The 18968-nt window shown below is 38.3% G+C and overlaps 4 protein-coding genes across 4 annotated transcripts in view; 2 read left to right on the forward strand and 2 right to left on the reverse strand.

Annotated features, from left to right (window-relative positions):
* slc5a3b (solute carrier family 5 member 3b) overlaps window positions 1–4582 on the forward strand; it is a 6412-nt gene extending 1830 nt beyond the window's left edge. Inside the window, exon 2 of the mRNA XM_010781029.1 lies at window positions 926–4582. Coding sequence (XP_010779331.1) covers window positions 1193–3319 — 2127 coding nt within the window. The 5' untranslated portion in view covers window positions 926–1192 and the 3' untranslated portion in view covers window positions 3320–4582. The remainder of the gene's footprint in view (window positions 1–925) is intronic.
* casq2 (calsequestrin 2) overlaps window positions 1–18968 on the forward strand; it is a 38579-nt gene that overhangs the window by 5973 nt on the left and 13638 nt on the right. The window lies entirely within an intron of this gene.
* LOC104953985 (potassium voltage-gated channel subfamily E member 2) lies at window positions 9002–10293 on the reverse strand. Its single transcript, XM_010781028.1, has 2 exons — window positions 10195–10293; window positions 9002–9607 (listed from the first exon to the last, which is right to left on the reverse strand). The coding sequence occupies exons 1-2, from the start codon at window positions 10222–10224 to the stop codon at window positions 9275–9277; spliced, it is 363 nt and encodes a 120-aa protein (XP_010779330.1). The 5' UTR covers window positions 10225–10293; the 3' UTR covers window positions 9002–9274.
* The window catches only part of LOC104953988 (TRMT1-like protein), a 6977-nt gene continuing 6090 nt past the window's right edge, over window positions 18082–18968 (reverse strand). The window contains exons 7-8 of the mRNA XM_010781033.1: window positions 18278–18398; window positions 18082–18175 (exon numbers count right to left, since the gene is read on the reverse strand). Coding sequence (XP_010779335.1) covers window positions 18082–18175; window positions 18278–18398 — 215 coding nt within the window. The remainder of the gene's footprint in view (window positions 18176–18277; window positions 18399–18968) is intronic.

Here is an 18968-nt window from a genome sequence, read left to right on the forward strand (position 1 = left end):
TCTTATTAAGTAAGCCTAATTTAATTACTTTTGTAGCAACACTATTTTTTTATAATGGCAAAGAAACTGTTCAGAGTATTTTATTTTTTCCCTGTGTCATATGTGGCAGCACTGTTCAATGTTTCTTGAAAACATTACCCACTGTAGTATGTGACGTGTGAATAAACTCCAACTCTGTATCAACAACACTGTTGTGTAACTTCCGTTAAAGACAGAGGTAAGATAAAGGATCTGCAGTATTTCATGAAGTATTATTTGTACAAAGGTCCGTTTTATACAACCTACAGCCTACTACCAGTATTTACCTGGTAGTAGGCTGTCAGTAATGGCTACGCCTCTCTATTTGGACTGGTAGATCTCGGCAGACTGGCAACTTTAAAAGTAGCTCTCGGTTCAAAAAAGGTTGGGCACCCCTGGTCAAAACCATTCAATGGAATTCCTCAATTTGTCTGTTTTTCCAATATGCTTATGACTATCTGCTTCCACGCATCTTTATTTTCTGTTTTAATTTAGTTTATTCTTAAGTCTTTTCTTGCTAAATGTTGGGTTTGTTTGAAGTGTTTACTGGCTTGAGTTCTTTGTGTTAGAAGGATTAGTTTGACAGTCATAGGGAGGCTAAAACCGCTTGGAATAATGCAATTGGAAAACCGAATTGATTCAAATCAGCATTCCTATTATTTATTTATGGTTTATAGAGAGCTCTGCTATGTTTTAAAAATGTCTTTCATTAGTGATTTTTATCATTTTATGCATTTGGGATATACTATTCAGTTTGACTCGAGGCATTTTTAAACCTCACCTGTGTTTTTATCCTGTTTTTCAGAGAGGGTGTAAAGTGTCTTTCAAAGCATTTGTGTTCGATGTTCTTAACTTCTAAGATTACGGCTCTAATGAGGTGTTTTTCATTGTCTTTGCTGTCTTGCAGGAATGTTAACTCTAGGCTATTCTAGACCAGAAGCCTGCAACATCCTCTGCTAAAACTAGAACGACCTCAGTGCCGGTGGATAACTCCCTCCGAAGCACACCTAGTGTATTTGAGCTGACGGTGGATACTACAGCTTCCAACCAGACAGCAAACCAAAGAAATCATTTCCATTGCTCCGTTTAAAAATAATAAATCAATACGTTTGACTATTGTATTTCTTTTCTTCTTAATCTGTGAGCTAATATATTTTTTAAGTCATCTGTAAAGATGAGTCCTGGATTGGAAGCAGTGGACATAGCTGTGGTAGCACTGTATTTTGTCCTGGTGCTAGCCATTGGGTTTTTTGCCATGTGGAAAGCAAATCGCAGCACTGTGAGTGGCTACTTCCTGGCTGGACGCTCCATGACATGGATAGTAATTGGTGCATCACTCTTTGTCAGCAACATAGGCAGTGAACATTTCATAGGCCTTGCCGGGTCAGGAGCAGTGAGTGGCTTTGCTGTTGGAGCATGGGAGTTTAATGCAATTCTTCTTCTGCAGCTGCTTGGTTGGGTGTTTATCCCTGTGTATATACACTCGGGGGTCTACACCATGCCCGAGTACCTGTCGAAACGCTACGGTGGCAACAGGCTAAAGATTTACTTTGCCTTCTTGTCTATATTACTTTACATTTTTACCAAGCTGTCAGTGGACTTGTATGCTGGAGCGCTCTTCATTCAGGAGTCCCTGGGGTGGAACCTTTATGTTTCCATCGTCCTGCTCATCAGTCTGACAGCGCTGCTCACTGCCACCGGTGGACTGGTGGCTGTACTCTACACGGATGCACTTCAGGCGGTGTTGATGATTGTTGGAGCACTAATCCTAACCGTCCTAAGCCTTATCAAAGTTGGTGGGATGGAGGGTGTCAGAACCAAGTACATGCAGGCCATTCCCAATGTTACTGCTATAATGGCCACTTTGAACGTCACCTATTCTCCTTCGTGCCACATTACGCCTAAACCAGACTCCCTACGCATCCTCCGAGGTCCACTGGATGAAGACATCCCATGGCCAGGCTTCCTTCTTGGCCAGACCCCTGCCTCTATCTGGTACTGGTGTGCAGACCAGGTCATTGTTCAGAGAGTACTAGCAGCAAAGAACATTGCTCACGCCAAGGGTGCTACGCTCATGGCTGGATTCCTCAAGATCCTGCCCATGTTTTTAATAGTGATCCCTGGAATGATCTCCCGCATTTTGTTCACAGACGAGATTGCCTGCATTGGGCCCGAGCACTGCTTGGCTGTTTGTGGTTCTGAGGCTGGCTGTTCAAACATTGCCTACCCACGCCTTGTCATGGCTGTGATGCCTGTCGGACTCAGGGGTCTGATGATGGCCGTCATGATCGCTGCCCTGATGAGTGACCTAGACTCAATCTTCAACAGTGCAAGCACCATCTTCACCCTGGACATCTACAAAAACTTTAGAAGAGAGGCATCTCAGCGTGAGCTGCTCATGGTTGGCCGCATGTTTGTTGTGGTTATGGTGGCAATCAGCATTGCCTGGGTCCCTGTTATTATCCAAATGCAAGGCGGGCAGACATACCTTTACATCCAGGAAGTTGCTGGCTACCTCACTCCACCAATAGCTGCCCTCTTCCTGTTGGGTGTGTTCTGGAAACGGTGTAATGAGACGGGTGCATTTTGCGGAGGCATGACAGGTTTCACTCTTGGTGCCATACGTCTGATCTTAGCTTTTATCTACCGCAAGCCTAACTGTGACCTGCCAGATGATAGGCCTGCCTTCATTGCTAAAGTGCACTACATGTATTTTGCCGCTGGGCTGTTCTGGACTTCAGGGTTGGTGGCAGTGGTGGTCAGCCTCTGCACCTCTGCCCCAGATGAGGAGCAGGTTCGCACCACTACTTTCTGGGGGGTCCGCAACATGAAAAGGCTTCCAACAAAGGACCGAAAGGAAACTTTAAGGCTGACCGAAGAGAGCTTTCAGAATGGCAATGGAAGACTCCTTAAAGAAATACCACAAGATGTCAGAAACGAGAGGTGTTTGGATGGGGCAGATGTTAAACTCTTGGTCTCGTACACTGACCATGACCCAGCAACCCCAAGTACAGAAACGTCTCCTGCCACCACCCCTGCAGACCAATTCAATAATGGAAAGTTAGATGTCACCCAAGGTGAAAGCAGCCAGGTTAATAGGAAGACTAGCGGGTTTATGTTTTTCCTGGAAAGGTTTTGTGATTGTAATGACAGACCACAGAGCACTCCGACAAAAGTGCTGCAGGAGGATATCATTGCAGAAATGCTGTATGAGTCTCCCAGAGATAAAATAATCCTCAACGTGGTTCTGGTATGTGTCTGCTGTGTGGGCATCTTCCTGTTTGTTTATTTTTCAATTTAGTCAGCCTCTGTACTGAACTTATGATAATTGGTTAGGGTGCTTTTATTAAAGTGGAAATTGTGTTGAGCTGTTCTAAGCGAACAGTTACATTTTCAAAGTTTTGAAATCTCTGTCTGTGATATTTACAGTTGTCTTTTTAAGCTTTCTAACGGGGATAAAAGCCTACCTAATCATTTTTTCAATGATTAAAGCTTTGCAACATGAAAACAATTGTACTACTTTAAGGAGTAGGAATCGTATTTGACTTGTTGTTGATTTTATTGTTATATTGTTAGTATTTAATATCTTTTTTCTTTTAACAATCGCACTTGTCTGTATTTTCAGATTTATTCTTTTATTTCCCCATTCTTTTTGACCGTTATTGTAGGCGTTGTTGCTGTTTTAGCATTCGTATGTCAGTAACTCGAGAGGTTATAGGTCATGACCATTTCTGACACTACACAATATTACTCCTGCATTATTTTAGTAAAACTTTGAGTGTTTGATTATTAGTTTTTTATTGTGTCTTTTCAAAGTTATTGTCATTGTTAAACACTATGTATGCTTTGTATCCATTACTATTGTATTATAACAATAGACCACACATACCAATGCTGATTATTTGGTATCAATTTATCAGTAATATCATTTTAAATTAACCTTGTGTACACTATAATTCATGTCAGGATCACCCACACTATAAATGTCTTCCATAGCAGACCGTTTATTCTGTATATCTACTGTGTGTTCATGTACATTATGGTGAATTTCAGCTCATTTTATCTAGTTTCAAGAGCATCATTTAAACTTCTTACCATATGTGTCTTAGTATGTAATATTAAAAAGAGAAGAAAACTAAGATTTTGGTTTACATCCTGAATATGTTGTACACTGAAAACCACATTTCTTTAAAGCCATGTGATGAATCAGCTTTGTCATGTAGTAAATTTAGCCTTTACATGTTCATATGTTGTGGCTGATCTAGATTGTGTTCATTAATAATAATGATAAACCCTAACCCCCATACTCCAGAATACAAAGTATTTGTGTCCACATGCACTTTGGAGTTTGACAATTGTGTTAAAGGACCATAGTCCTTAAAAATTGTCATATTTGACAGACCAATACCAATTAATGTCGAGCATAAATTATGTATTTAGAGGATTGATAAGAGATGATTGCTGTGTGTGAAATTGCTTTAAAACATTTGATTTCTCTCTGAGAAAATATACATTTTTTTTGTATGGATTTTATTTTTTGAGACTGATAATAAAAGGTCTGTGGAAAAAATGACTTCTCATTCTTTTTATGTTTTATCTTCTTTGGTTAGAAAACAAGAGGAACAGTGGGATGAAATACTTTAAGACATTGGCTAAACATGAACATCCATTTCAAACTAAGCATCCTTTAAATTTGCTTTTTATTAGGTTGTAATTTCAGGAGACTTGTTTTGTGTTGTTCTAAAGAGCATTACAACACCAGAAACATTGTTTATTGATCATGTGGCCTTAGGAAAAACATAGTTTAAGCATTAGTTTTCGAAAAATTATAAAATTAGATGTGGACTCAACCTTACTAAAGAAAGTTAGAAAAGGCCCTTATCTTATTACAATTCCTAAATAACTGCATTATTGTGCTACTTTGCACAGCTTCCTGTGTATTATAATGGAGATTGATTTAAAAAAAATAAAATAAAAATGTTTTGACGTGTAATGTAACCCTTAGATGCAGGAGTGGCTCGACCCTACACTCTTCCATAAGTGGGTCTAAAAGGACCCGTATTAGAATAATATGTGTTTTTATGCCATGTTTGTCATTTTGGTTAAGAAAAATCACTTGTATAATATTTAGTATTATATTTTGGCTCACATTAGGGATATTTTATATTTAATTTTTCACAATTTTATAATTTTTTCACAGTATTCCAGTCCCTTTTAAAAACTCATCTCTTCTCCTCTTGTCTACTCTTGATAGTCCTATGCCCCACACCCTAACCTTCCCTTGTAAAGCGAGTTTGAGTCCTTGAAAAGCCCTATACAAATAATGTATTATTATTATTATTATTATTATTATTATACTGAGTGACAGGTAGTAAGTAAGTAAAAGTTTATTTCTAAGGTATCAGATCTTGCTGTGTAAAATAATCTTCCTGAGAGGTTTCACTTGTGATGTAGTCTGTGTGGTCTACAGTGAATGTATTCCTGACCAGTGTGGGTGTAACGCGTTACAAAAGTAACGGAGTTACAGTAATACATTACTTTTTGCTGTAACGAAGTAATGTAACGCATTACTAATGGTATTGGGTAATATATTACCCTTTACAATGCTCAGTAACGCAGTTACAACACATTTTAACCCGAAATTAAATGGTGTTCTGTTGTTTAAGAAAGTACTAACATAGCGAGACATTCCGACACCAGAGAAAAATTGTGCGGGACGACTAGATTAGTAAACCTGGTGTTTATCCTTCAAGCTTCGCGTCGGGATCTTCGGGGGTGCATAGGCATGCATTGCAGTTGCACCCCCAGTTGAATGTTATGCACCCTCTATTAGAAAAAAGAGAACGGAGCGAAAAATACAAACAAATTGTGTCAGGTGCGCGTGACCTGCTCCGCTGCGCGTGCATCATTTCCAAAGTGCATCCACAGCAGTGACACACATTTGTGGATAATCATTTATACGAAAATGGTTAAAGCAACCATCATTAAACGCCAGCAGTACTGCATATCTACTGCAGACAGTAGCAACAGGTCAGATGGGGAAATCACGTTACCCTCCGTCGTGGACACCAGTTTACTCCCGCCTGACTCGCCTGACTCGCCGCCCTCGCCCCCGGAGCAGCAGTCTTCGTCGCCCGATTCTACTGCGGCCCGCAGGTGCCAGGATAAGACGGCAAAACAGAGCCTAGGTATATCTAAACAAGTACCCGCCTGTACAGTGTGGTAAGGCGGTCATTTTGCAGCTCGTGGTATACACATAGACAATGGCTAGAATAATTCATGCAAAAATAGTGCCATATTCTGCCATGCCTGTAGAAATGTTGGGTCAAAATTAATGCATACAATAGCACAGATGCCTGCATCACGAATGGCTACAAAAATATCTCATATGCTTATCAACAAGCTAATGTTGCAGCTGAAATGTTCTCCAGATCAACCTCACATGATGATGTGATACAGTAAATATTTTCTTCCCAGAGTATATGATGGGAACAAGGTGATGATGGTATGTCATGGTTTTAATAATACCTTTTGCTTTTCAATGTTTGCCATTTCAGACCATGAGCTGGTTCAAATAATATTTTCCTTGATTTACAATATGCTCTCATTTGTTTTATCACTACAGTTTTGAAGCTTTTGTGCTTTTCCATGCCATAGTCCATTTTGGACTATATGAAATATCTCAGGATTGCACTTTTAACACACTTGACTTGAAATATTCACTTGCTTGGTTTCAAAACATAACAAATGCCATAATACTGTTCATTGGGGACCGTAACATCGATGCTATTTTTCATTGCTGTTGCTGGCCACTATTGCTCATGCTCATGTAAACATGACATTACATGTCACTTGTTAGACGCTTTATCCAAAGTGACTTACATACTCAATACTGTGGACAATCCCCACAGGAGCAATTTGGGGTGAAGTGTCTTGCCCAGGGACACAACGACATGCTGACTGCAGTGGGGTTTGAATCTGTGACCCCCTGTTCCAAACACCAACACACAACCCACTGCACTACACGCCTCCCACCTAGTAAACCTACTACTGCTGCTAATTTCAGATGCACCCCAAGTCATTTTGTTCTGGAACCGGGCCTGTACATGGCCATATACAGTGGGGCAAAAAAGTATTTAGTCAGCCACCAATTGTGCAAGTTCTCCCACTTAAAAAGATGAGAGAGGCCTGTAATTTTCATCCTAGGTATACCTCAACTATGAGAGACAAAATGAGAAAAAAAAAATCCAGAAAATGACATTGTCTGATTTTTAATGAATTCATTGGTAAATTCCTCGGTAAAATAAGTATTTGGTCACCGACAAACAAACAAGATTTCTGGCTCTCACAGACCTGTAATACAGGTCTGTGAGAGCCAGAAATCTTGTTTGTTTGTCGGTGACCAAATACTTATTTTACCGAGGAATTTACCAATGAATTCATTAAAAATCAGACAATNACCAACTGGGCTGAAGTCGAATAGTCCATTTAGCTTAGGAACCTTCCTAACGGAGTGAAATGACCCGGAAGTCCCTCAGTAGCAGGCAAGATAAGTGCCGTTCGAATTCTCTAGAGATGATAGGAAAGGAGGTTTCAAACTTCCTTTATAACCTCCTTTAGTTTAGGAACCACTGGACCTCCCTTTACGAAAGGAGAGGAGAAAATGCTGCCCCACAATGCCTTGTGGCCGCAGCATTTGCCGTGACACAGCAGTCGGCCGTTCACGGAAACATCTGATTATGACCGGGAAATTATATCACGAAAGTTTTGGTGCTTATTAAGCATTTTAAAACGGTAACTCGCCAAAGTGCTTTGTTTTGAAAGTTCATCAGTATTATAATCAAAAAGAGAAATATGAACGTTAGTTTTTACTGAAATTATCAAATAAAGTCAACATTTCACAGTCTTTACTGAGCTGTGTGGGGTTTGTTAAAAGATGTTTGAATGGTGATATACACAGTGATAGATGTTAAGGACTATAACGTTTATAATAAATACATTTGTATTGATTTTAAGATATTTTCATAGTTCATACAATCATACGTATTGGGATCATTTGTATTAATGTAGACTGGATGACGAGCATAAGTTTCACTTTCCTTTTTTATTTTACTTCCAACTTTGGTCATGAAGAATATGTTTCTCTGTTGTCCACGTTCATAAAGCATAAAACAACAGCAACAGAGCACGGTGCAGAGTCTCTAGAATAGATAGCCTAGATGAGTTTACAGTAGTCCGTCGTTCTACATCCATGTTGTAATCCGCTGTACAGATAACTGTAGTTTCCATAGTTTCCTCACAGCAACAGACGCACATTCATCACGTCCGCTGGCGCATCATAAACACGTCGGATAGTGAAAGTGCAGTCGGATTCTCTAAAGTACCGCAGTCTCTTCTCCTAAACCCTTTTGAATTCTCCTATCCACTATCCCTTAACCCCATGACGTTTCACTTAGAGGTCAAGGAATAGACGATAGGGTTAGGTGTTAGGAGCTGATTTTTGGATTATCCGACCGCAACCAGGGTTTTATCCCTCCCGATTCTATCCGATTCTATCTATGTTCTTAATTTTGTCATTCACAAAACTAGACGTAGATTTGAAGATCTTCCCTCCTGTACAGTTTATTTAATATGAACATTCACCATTATTAAACAATTGAAAAATCTGCACGAGTTGCAGCAGGTTTCATTATAAGAAGCTGCAGCCATGATACACCTCCCTCTTTATTCTTCTTCACATCCACTGCTTTGAGGAGCCTCTTCTGCCCCCTGTGGGTGAAACAGAGTATGACCTACTGAATTACGAGGGTTGTGTACTTTAACATAACTCCTTACAGTTTAAGATCATTATGCAGTGATTCGAAAAATGATCTCAGCTTTTGGGTAAATAATATGTATACAAATTAGTAGAAACATAAACACACAGATAGGTTTAGAATCAGGGTGAGGCTGATCTTAAATACATTTATTTTGAATAGCCCTTTTTTACAGCAGACATGGTACTATAGCATTAAGTGTCACAGTAAATCATGACAAAATGACACCAGCATGAAGGACAAGAAGACCCTATAACTGAAGCAGCTAAATAGAAAGAAAAAAAATCATATTTAATTTAAATATGTTCTGGACACAATACTTTTCATTAATTTCTAATTATTGTAATACTAATTATTTCAAATAAATTACTTCTCTATAGTCCTGCTGCTGCTGCCCCTGATAGTGATGATCTGCTGTGAGTAATGTGTATTTAATTGCATTATCCAGCACCAAAGTTAGTGTAGACGTCATCCTGTTGTAACTGGGCAGTCCAGTCCTGTTTGATGTATTGGTGGTAGGGGTCATTAGAGTGCTCTCTCCTCTTGGATTTGACTGTGCTCACCAGCATGGCCACGACAACAAAGGCGAACATGCCAATCATCACCGCCAGATACGAGATAACGTTCTTGAAGTTCTCATCAGCCAGAGTCTTGTCCAAAGCGCTGCTTGCAGCTGTCATGTTACGCCGCCAGTTGTCCAGGTACTGACCCAGAGCACTAGTCAGAGAGCCCTCCAGGTGGAGGGTCAGGTTGGACAACTCAGATGCACCCATCTAGTTGGAGAGAAAAGACAATGTTTCCAGTAGTTTAAGACAATCCACTTGTCTACTAGGTAAATTGAGTGTATTGTATCCTAATTCTGAACATAGACTTGTGGAAACTCATTTTAGGCATAAGAGAAGAAAAAGTAGTGCCAAAGTGACGCACTGACTATACTAATAATATGCATATTTGACCGGAATAAATCTTAAAGCCTTTGAAAACTAGGTTATACATTTTCTGTGTTTTTATAAAACATAGAACAGTCATGATAATATAAAAAAAGTTTTTGTGAAAAAAGTAAAAAGCCATCCTTCGGTGTTATATATTCAGTATGCAGCTAATCGGCCTCATCAGCAAAAATATTGGTTTGATGGCCAATACAAAACAAAGACTATTGTCAGGAAATCTGTATTGTATTATGTAAATCTATTCTACAAATATTTAATATACTGTATATTACTGTACATTTTACATTCACATCACATTTAACCTTACTAAGGCCCAACTCTAGAGCAAAACATATAGGTCAAGAGCAGCTTAAAATAATATCATTTAATGAACAGAAATATATGCATTTTTAAAGCTTTACTGCACCAACCTCGTTCAAGTTTTCCGACGGCCGCATCATGGAATTGGGGACAACTTTGAAAACAGAACAAAGTAAAGAGCCAGAGGCAAAGTCATCTGCTCCCAGGAACACCTCTGCTGGTACGTTGTTTACTTTCTTAATCTGAACAATGGGTTTTGAGTTTTTGTGTGTGGTGGGGGTTGAAGAAAAACCAAAGTGGAGCATGACCTTGAAAATGTCAGGCATGCAAAATCCAATTTTTTCAGCTGTTAAAGAAACGTTAAGAGCTGGGAGTCAATATAACCTGACACACAAGTAATAATATATGCATGAATATCCAAATACCAGCAACAAATACAGGTCTGGCAATTGAATATTTAAAGACTAGTGTTTCTCAATTGTATTTCTTGATCTGCCCCATAGAGGGAGTACACTGCAAGGGGAAGCAGCCAGTCTAAATTATTCAGCTTTCCCGAGATGGCAGCAGATGCTACACATGCATGTGTGGCGTGCATATTCACATGCACGTACATGTTTTTCTGTGAAAGATGTGCTTGATGATTAATATACAATTATTTTATTTATCTCTCTGTTCAGTAAAAAAGCAAATGCGTATTCTGGTAATCACGCACTTCATTGGAGGTCGAATGAGGCTTCAGAGTCGAAAGGCATCACCCTGATGTCATTAAAGATATTTTGTGTTGCTCAAGGACACTTCAGGGTAGTATCAGCTTGCTGAGAAGAATGCTTGAAAATAAATCCTGCGTTAAATTGGCAGTGTTTCCCAACCCTTTAGAACAACACTGCTAGAGCAGATTACTCCCACCACCTCTGATCGTTCCCAGATTATTTATGTTTTGCTCTGGAGTTCCAACGGGAGGATGCTTAGCTGACTTTCTGCTCTGTAAAGTGAAACAAGAGGGGAAACAGTGTGTACAAAGAGGAAACACACAATTAAAGGCACAGCGAGACCATAGTAAAGGTCCAATAGGCCTATTCCATGCACATTTCTTAACAGTTTTTTGCAAAAAAGATTGTATGCTCTGCTAAGTATATCCAAATCTCCATGATATCATGACCCTGGTTTGTTTTTCCCTATTCTCTCTCAATCTCTGGTCAGTTTTCAGCATCTGCACATCTTATGAGCAATAGATAGGCTGATCTTTGAGAAGCTTTTCTCTCACTGATTGTGCTGTTATGTTAAATGTTTGTTGTTTGTGTTTCATGTATTTGTGTCTGGATATTTGTCTGTTGATGTTGGACATGGAGCTGCTTTGATGCAAGTCAAATTTCAGACCTGATCTGACAAATAAAGTAATATCGTATCGTATCGTATATTTCACAACTTCATGTTTTTTTTAATCACCAGTGACTCTGTTGGCTCAGTATGTTGAAAGAACACATTGTGTGTGTTGAAATTAACTGACAACAGGGGGCCATATCATCTGATGTTTTTCACAATAAAGGGTGGAGATATTGTATCAACCTAAACAGCTTTATTATCTTTCCCACATTATGTACGAAGTCCAATCTCTGAAAGCCTTCCACTGACTTTATTTTGTTTATTTTCACACAGTTCAGAACAGTTAACAAAGGTATTAGAATTAAAAAAGTTATTTGTCTTGGAGTTACCCTGGTCGTTGGGGAGGTTCCTTCCTTGTTCAGCAAAACAAGTGGCTGAGGGCTGAAGACTCATGCTGTAAATACTGCAAGAAGACAATTGGGTCAACATGCTCGCATGTTAAAGGGGGACATTTTTTAAATATTCTATTTGGTTTGGCCAAGCCATTATGTTCCATTGTGTGTTGTTGTGAAAGGTTGGTTTATTCAGTTAACACATTATTTGAGTTATTTTCTGTGGACTTCTTTTATATGCCTAGTTATTAAAAATGCATGGTTTATAATGTGCGTGTATTTTGGGTAAATAAAAAACCCAGTTTCTTTAAACAACTCCTGTGTCCTGTTGCCTTACTGCTTTGTCCCTAACATATGCATTCATTGCAACCCCCTTTCATGTTGAGGGTACATTTATTACAGCTTCAAAACATTATTCTGCACCATTTTATGAGAAATGTTACTAAGCACCTTTAAAGGACACTATGGTCCAAGTAAATGGTTCTATCCCACGGAGTGTTGATTTAATAATGTTAAACTAGTTCATTATCTCTAACCAATAAATTACAATGTATAAACCTTTTGTATAAAAGAGTACTATACTGTACATACATTAAAGGCATTTCTTGACCTTCATATATTAATGCTGCCAATCTTTCTGTTTTGGTTGTACTGCTTCAGCTGGTTTTCTAACTCACTTGACATCATCATAAATACAGTATTAGCAGGTAATTGAATTTGTTTGTTCTTGATTATTTTTGTCTAAAAAACTACACATTTTACATAAATATAATGGAATAGGTTGTTCAATAACAGTATGTGATCAAGGAAAATGAAGGATTCAAAATATCCTGCGAGATGTTTCTGCGTGTAAACAGGCTAGACAGCAAGCTATGACTGAAATACCCAAAGGTCTTCAGATATCATCACAAGCATGGCTGGATTAAACATCAGAGATCAGAGACGGACAAACAAACCTAAGGCAAGACTGAAATTAAAAAAGGAGGGAGCAATGCCACTTAAGCCAGTGAACCATAAATCCCATGATAGGCTCAAATATTACATAAACTCATGTTTGACCACACATTGTGCCTACTAATTTCTGCGCACATAAAGTGGGCAGGAACAAACTCACATTGTGAATGACTATTTTGGGGTCATGCCATTTAAAAAGCGCACACATCAACTGGTGTTCTATGAGTCACAGGAGTCAGCATAAATATTATACAAACAGATGAATATATAACATGATGATTGGTTAAAAGATAGAATTAAAATTGTCTTTCAGTTTGATCGCAATATTGTGTTTCTGTAAAGGTCTTGTAAGCCTGTAAAATCATCTATTGATTGGGTGGTGTCCTGGTGTAGCTATGGAAGAAAATAACATGGATTTATTTAAAAAAAATCTTAAAAATGTCTAATAACTGTTTTGCATGAAGTAGGATCAGTTTGATAAACTTGCAGCATCAGGGTTGAGCCTTTCAATGAGAACACAGGTCTTGTAGGAGTTACCAAAGAGAACAAGAAGGATGGACATTTTACACACTTTCAGTCACCACTGAGACATGATGATAATATTGACTTAATCTGATATTTTTCTGCATTATAAAATAAGTCACTTTTCCCCATAGAAAAACTCTTTATCAGATGTTCACACCTTAAACTTAATCAGCCGTGCAGTAATGTGTCATTTATCAATAATGTTGTTATCATTGGTCAGTTTGACCCTGACGGGAAAGGGCCTCATGGATGTATGCCTCATTGATTCTCTGTCATTATGTCACGGCCACTATACTTTCAACTGTTATTACTAAAGGCGGTAAATATTTCCTTTTGTGATTGAAGAACTATTCCATGGAATAATGCCAGAATAACAGGCATGCAGCTATAGTTAAGTCAGGGCTGTGCATGGGGAATGACAGGAACGCATTGACCATGTGTTGTGGTTTATTTGAAAGGTCACTCCACATTCCCTACATGGCTGATTCTGTTGTCATCCTAATAAGAAGGAATAACAGAGACATTGCTTTGAAATCTGCTAACAAACAGCAAAGAAAACATATGTTTACATGTAGTATACTCTGTTACAACGTGTCCCTTATTTCAGGTGCAGGTCTCAATAACCATACTTCCATCCTTTAATTGCAATTTTATTCTTGATATAACTCATGATTAAAATCATAGTAGTACTCCGTCATTCTATGTCTTGGGACCTTTGTTGCATGCAAAAAAGAAAAACTGTCTTTTCAAATATACATCCACAGATACTGACCAGATAATCCTGGTAGGAGAGATGGTAAAAGATGCATTGCTCTATGAAGGATTGGACGTCTGTGGCTCAGTGGGCTTGTGCATTGATTTTCAGATCAGGGGAGCGCTGGTTCCATCTCCACTGCAGTCAGCATGTCGTTGTGTCCCTGGGCATGACACATCACCCCAAAATTGCTCCTGTGGGGACTGCCCACAGTATTGAATGTATGTAAATTGCTTTGGATAAAAGCGTCAAACAAGTGACATGTAAAAAGATAGGTCAGCAGGCCTGATAAACAAGAGTCCAATCCTGAACCGCCTAGCTGCCACTTATCCCTGTTGACCAGCTGCTCCATAAATGGGACTTGCTTTTTTCTTGTCAGAGACATGTAGTTAAATGCATGATGCATGTGCCCTGTTAACCCAGCATGCAAATTTGCCTCACCATCTTAACTATATGCAATTGTATTTGTTATGTCTAGTTTGTTTTTATGTCTTTTACTGGTATCTGTATTCTGTGTGATATACATTTTCAGTGAAATGTCTATGTGAAGCACTTTGGACTGCAATTGTTGTATCAAAGATGCTATACAAATAAAGATTATTATTATTATATGCAATGTGCACAACGATAAATGCAGCATTACAACTGCAACCTGTAAACCTGACAAAAATAACCCATGCCGAGCCATACAAACTAATTAGCCCATCCTCACAAGCTCCATTACAAGGGATTATGTTAACACTTGAATAATTTAAACCTTGCTGAAATTGGGTTTCGGCTTTACTAGAAAAACTAAAATGTGCGTTACACATTGAAAGACTGTCATGCATGTAGATGAATTAATCCTAATCTAATCATATCTTCGCTCCCTCGCCGTGAGGCCATTCAGAGCATTTGCTTCAGGCTATTGTTCCTGTTTGCACTCTCCAAAATAGACAATGAACAAAGCAAGGCCCAGTTGCCAGTACTTTTCCACAAGGACAGTATCCTGACTTTCCTCCAATAAAGAGGGAGGGTTCAAGTCCGGTGGGGGTAAGTGGAGGAGTGGGTAAGTGGAGGAGTTAGCAAAGCATTTGTGACACAAATGCTTCAAGCTAGTTTGAATTACAGCACAGTTCAACTCAAAAAGTGTTGTTGCTTTCAGTAGTGATGTAAAATAACACCAACACATGAGAGCTGAGGACCTGGCCTGCAGCTTCAATATAATCAGAGGGGAGACACAAGCACAGGTTATGGTGCACAGGTGTCAATTAGATGAGTGCTAAAACCTGGGAGCAACAGTGGTGGAAAAGTTAAACAGGTCAGTAGTTTGTGTTGCCTTTTATTCAAATATACATAAACAACTATTGTATTAACTGAATTGAAAGACAATAAGTCAAAGTTTTTACTTATCCTGTGAACTAGTTCAACATCTTCTGTAAGGATTAGCACAATCTGTTTGGCAAAATGTCATGTTCCCCAAAGGATGTATATTAATTACTTTGGACTTTTCCATTAGTACAACCAGTTTCACATTTACAGCTTTGAAACATCTTTTTGCCATGAAATGGTGTACAGATATTCATGTTACCCCTCTGAATACATTGTAAACACTTTGTTGATACCCTCTGTTTTTAACGGTCCCCATTAAGTCCAATTCATTAGGTTGTGACCAAAAACTGGAGAAAACGATCACATTTTCCATCATCTTTATCTGTGTTTGTGTTACTAAGTGATTCGTTTTAATGTGTTTAACTTTCCACCACTGAAAATACTTATTACAGTAGATATACAATGTAAAGGAGAAAGTGTCTGATCATCACAGAAACAACATAGAGATGCATGTAATTGCCTTTTATTTGACACATGCCTGAAGCACATACCTTTATTTCAGCAGAGGTGAATTTATCCATGAACATGTTAAAACATTCAACGTCAGTTATGTTCATTGTTGGCTGAATCACATAGACATTAATCACAACTTCTGCATTGGCTTTGAGTCAACCTAACCAAGGAGGAGCTGAAGGTTAGGATTTCAAAAGGTGAAAGTAAATCGACCATTCAGTGTTACCAATACATTTACCTATTGACATGTCTTGATCAAAGCATGTGCTGTCAGGACAAGAAGGTCATTTTCTCAATATGTTCCCAACTACTTCCCGCACAATCACTTTAAGAATGGGTGTATGCTACAATTCAACTTGTTAACCTGAGGATTCATTTCACATTTGTGACATGGCATTTGATGTCCTCTAAATGCCTGTGCTCTAAATGCCACAACAGTGTCGGCTGTGTCATTCTTAAAAAAAGTTTACTTATCAACACGTTACCTAATTGGTATGAATCATTTCTGTATTGCTCAATAGTGTGGCTTTTACTAATCATGGAAAGTTACAGAGATGTAAAATTTTGATGACCTAGGATGGAGGAATGTATGGAGCTTAGAAGTAGAGCTTTAGAAGCCTCTGATCCTGGATTTTTGATTGGCTAAATCTTGTGCAAAGACGCCTGGGATCATCCAATGCATTTTAAGCACTGAGCAGATTAATAAATCATGCCAGGGTTTATGCAATCCTTGTCAACTATAACAGAAAGCCCCAAAAGAAACACAAGGGTAAGTTTAATATAACCCCAAAAATGACAACCTTAGATGCATAAGTGGGTCTTTATGGACACGGTGAGGTGGTTTTCTTAATGTATCTTTGTAATTACATTTTTTTATCATTTCATATTCCAGCTATTCCTCAAAAAACATGTTTTGGATATCATGCCATTCAAATTTTTTATTTACATTTTAAGAAATTGTAGTTTTTGTATTACTACCCCAATCTTCCATAAGTGGGTCTTTTTGGACCCAGCGAGGTGGTTTTCTTGAAGTATCTTTGTAATTACATTTTTTTATCATTTCATATTCCAGCTATTCCTCAAAAAACATGTTTTGGATATCATGCCATTCACATTTTAAAATTACATTTTAAGAAATTGTAGNCAGACACAATACATGAAACACAAACAACAAACATTTAACATAACAGCACAATCAGTGAGAGAAAAGCTGCTCAAAGAGCCTTCAGCGTGCATTTGATCTGGGATTTAGCTCTGTATTTACTGTGAGGATTGACTGATGCACAAAGGAGTGCTTCAGTCTGACTTTATTGAATCGTGGGACCCTTACTCTTTTGTTGTATAAATAACAGAACATTCTTGACATTTAAAGGACTGTTCCTCCTTTTGATATGGAAAGAAGTGGGTAATGTGTTGTAATTTTGTAAAAGATTCTACGCATCAGTGTATTTTTTTAAAGCCCTATCCGATCCGACCTACTATTTTAAAAGAAAACCCTAAAAGACAAGAAAACCAGGAAATATTTGGATTTTTTTGTGTGGAATGTTGTTATAAAAATGTATTATTATAATTAATTATTTATATTTAATTATTATAATTCAATTATAATTGACTGATTGTTTTATCACAACGTTGTTTAAGATCTGAAATAAGCCAAGATGGTAAAATGACTGCTATTATTGGCAGGAATTTGACAACAATAGAATCAAGTTAATGATTCTTATCTTAACTCTTTGAAATAAATGTATTTTGAGGGGCAGATTCAATTATGTTAAAGCAGTTGGAAGACTTGTATTTTTTTTGTGTGCAAAATTACTAGACTAATGTATTTGATCAAAACACCACATATTGAAATGACGTCAAAAGCAGCTGTGATCTTTATCACAGTAGATGGCAGGGAAACCCCGACTTTAAATGCAGATAAATGGGAAATAATTTCAAATGTATACTTTATTTAAATGTAATGTTCTTTGGCTGTTCTATATAAATAAGCAGCCATAATTTTGTTAAAACTAATTACTCCAAAATAAAGATTTGCTATAAAGTGCAAAAAATACAGATAATAAGAGAAAGTTAAAGAAAAAATAAATGGGTATTATAACAAAAAAATTAAATAAAATGCAAAATATGAACAATAGAAGATCTGCATTTGGAGATCTAAACTCATAGGTAAACAACAATGGAGAGATTAGAGTAAAATATTAGCGTGATACAGAAAAAAGTGTCTATTGAATCTCACCTGTGGCTCCAAAAGCATCCAGACACTCGATCGGGCTCCTCTCCTCCGCCAGCACTGCCAGGGAGCAAAACACCAGCTGCCTGAAACACACACAATCCCTGCTTCAATGCATGTTGGTTTTCATAACATAAATCTGCATGATTATACATTTTTGTGAGAACTGGTGTTGTTTTCAGGCTGACCTGTTGGTCTTCATCTTGCGGTTGAAGTAGGTGTCGCTCTTCTGCGGGGTGGTGTGGTTCGGGAGGAGCTGGACGTTGGTTCCAAGTTCTTTCATGATCTCATACGGCTGACCGGACGGAGCTACAGATTGAATTTGTAAATGAAAAAGACAGAGAAAGATCAGCAAGATTCTGTATTGTTTTGGACAGGAAGAATGTAATCTCTGTCGGATTAACAAACACAAAACTCAAAGTGGTGCCTCAACAGGGATGATCTGAGGTAGGAGGTGGAACAGATTTGGAGTTAAGAGCCTTTTAATAAGGAGAAACTTCTGGATATTCTATCTCCACACATTCATGTAAATATATCTAGTATGTACCGGTATATATGACCCAATATGTATATATTGTAACGTCCACCCGGACGTGTCGGAATGACGAGTGAAGCGTTCTCAAGTTAAACAGGTTTATTAACAACCAACGGCTCTCATCCGTCCTTTCTCACTCTCTCTCCTCTCGCGCCAACCTCTCACTCCCCTGCACGCGCCCACCAGACACACACACACCAAACCCTCTGCTCCCCAACCCCGCCCCTACCTGCTCTCCTCACAGAAGCCTGACACAAACAGTTAACAGAACACTTGAACAATAAATGCAGATCGCTACAATATGCTCATGAATAATACAAAATGTTAACTAGGTGAAAAAAGGT

The sequence above is a fragment of the Notothenia coriiceps genome, unplaced genomic scaffold (genome assembly GCF_000735185.1).
Source record: "Notothenia coriiceps isolate Sejong01 unplaced genomic scaffold, NC01 NC01_scaffold00022447, whole genome shotgun sequence".
Taxonomy (NCBI): domain Eukaryota; kingdom Metazoa; phylum Chordata; class Actinopteri; order Perciformes; family Nototheniidae; genus Notothenia; species Notothenia coriiceps.

Bases quoted from the DNA above. Each gene is read 5' to 3' on its own strand.
- LOC104953985 (XM_010781028.1), bottom strand. From the start codon at position 10,224: ATGATGCGGCCGTCGGAAAACTTGAACGAG. The intron at 9,608-10,194 runs GTTGGTGCAGTA...CTCTCCAACTAG, and splicing joins CGTCGGAAAACTTGAACGAG to ATGGGTGCATCTGAGTTGTC.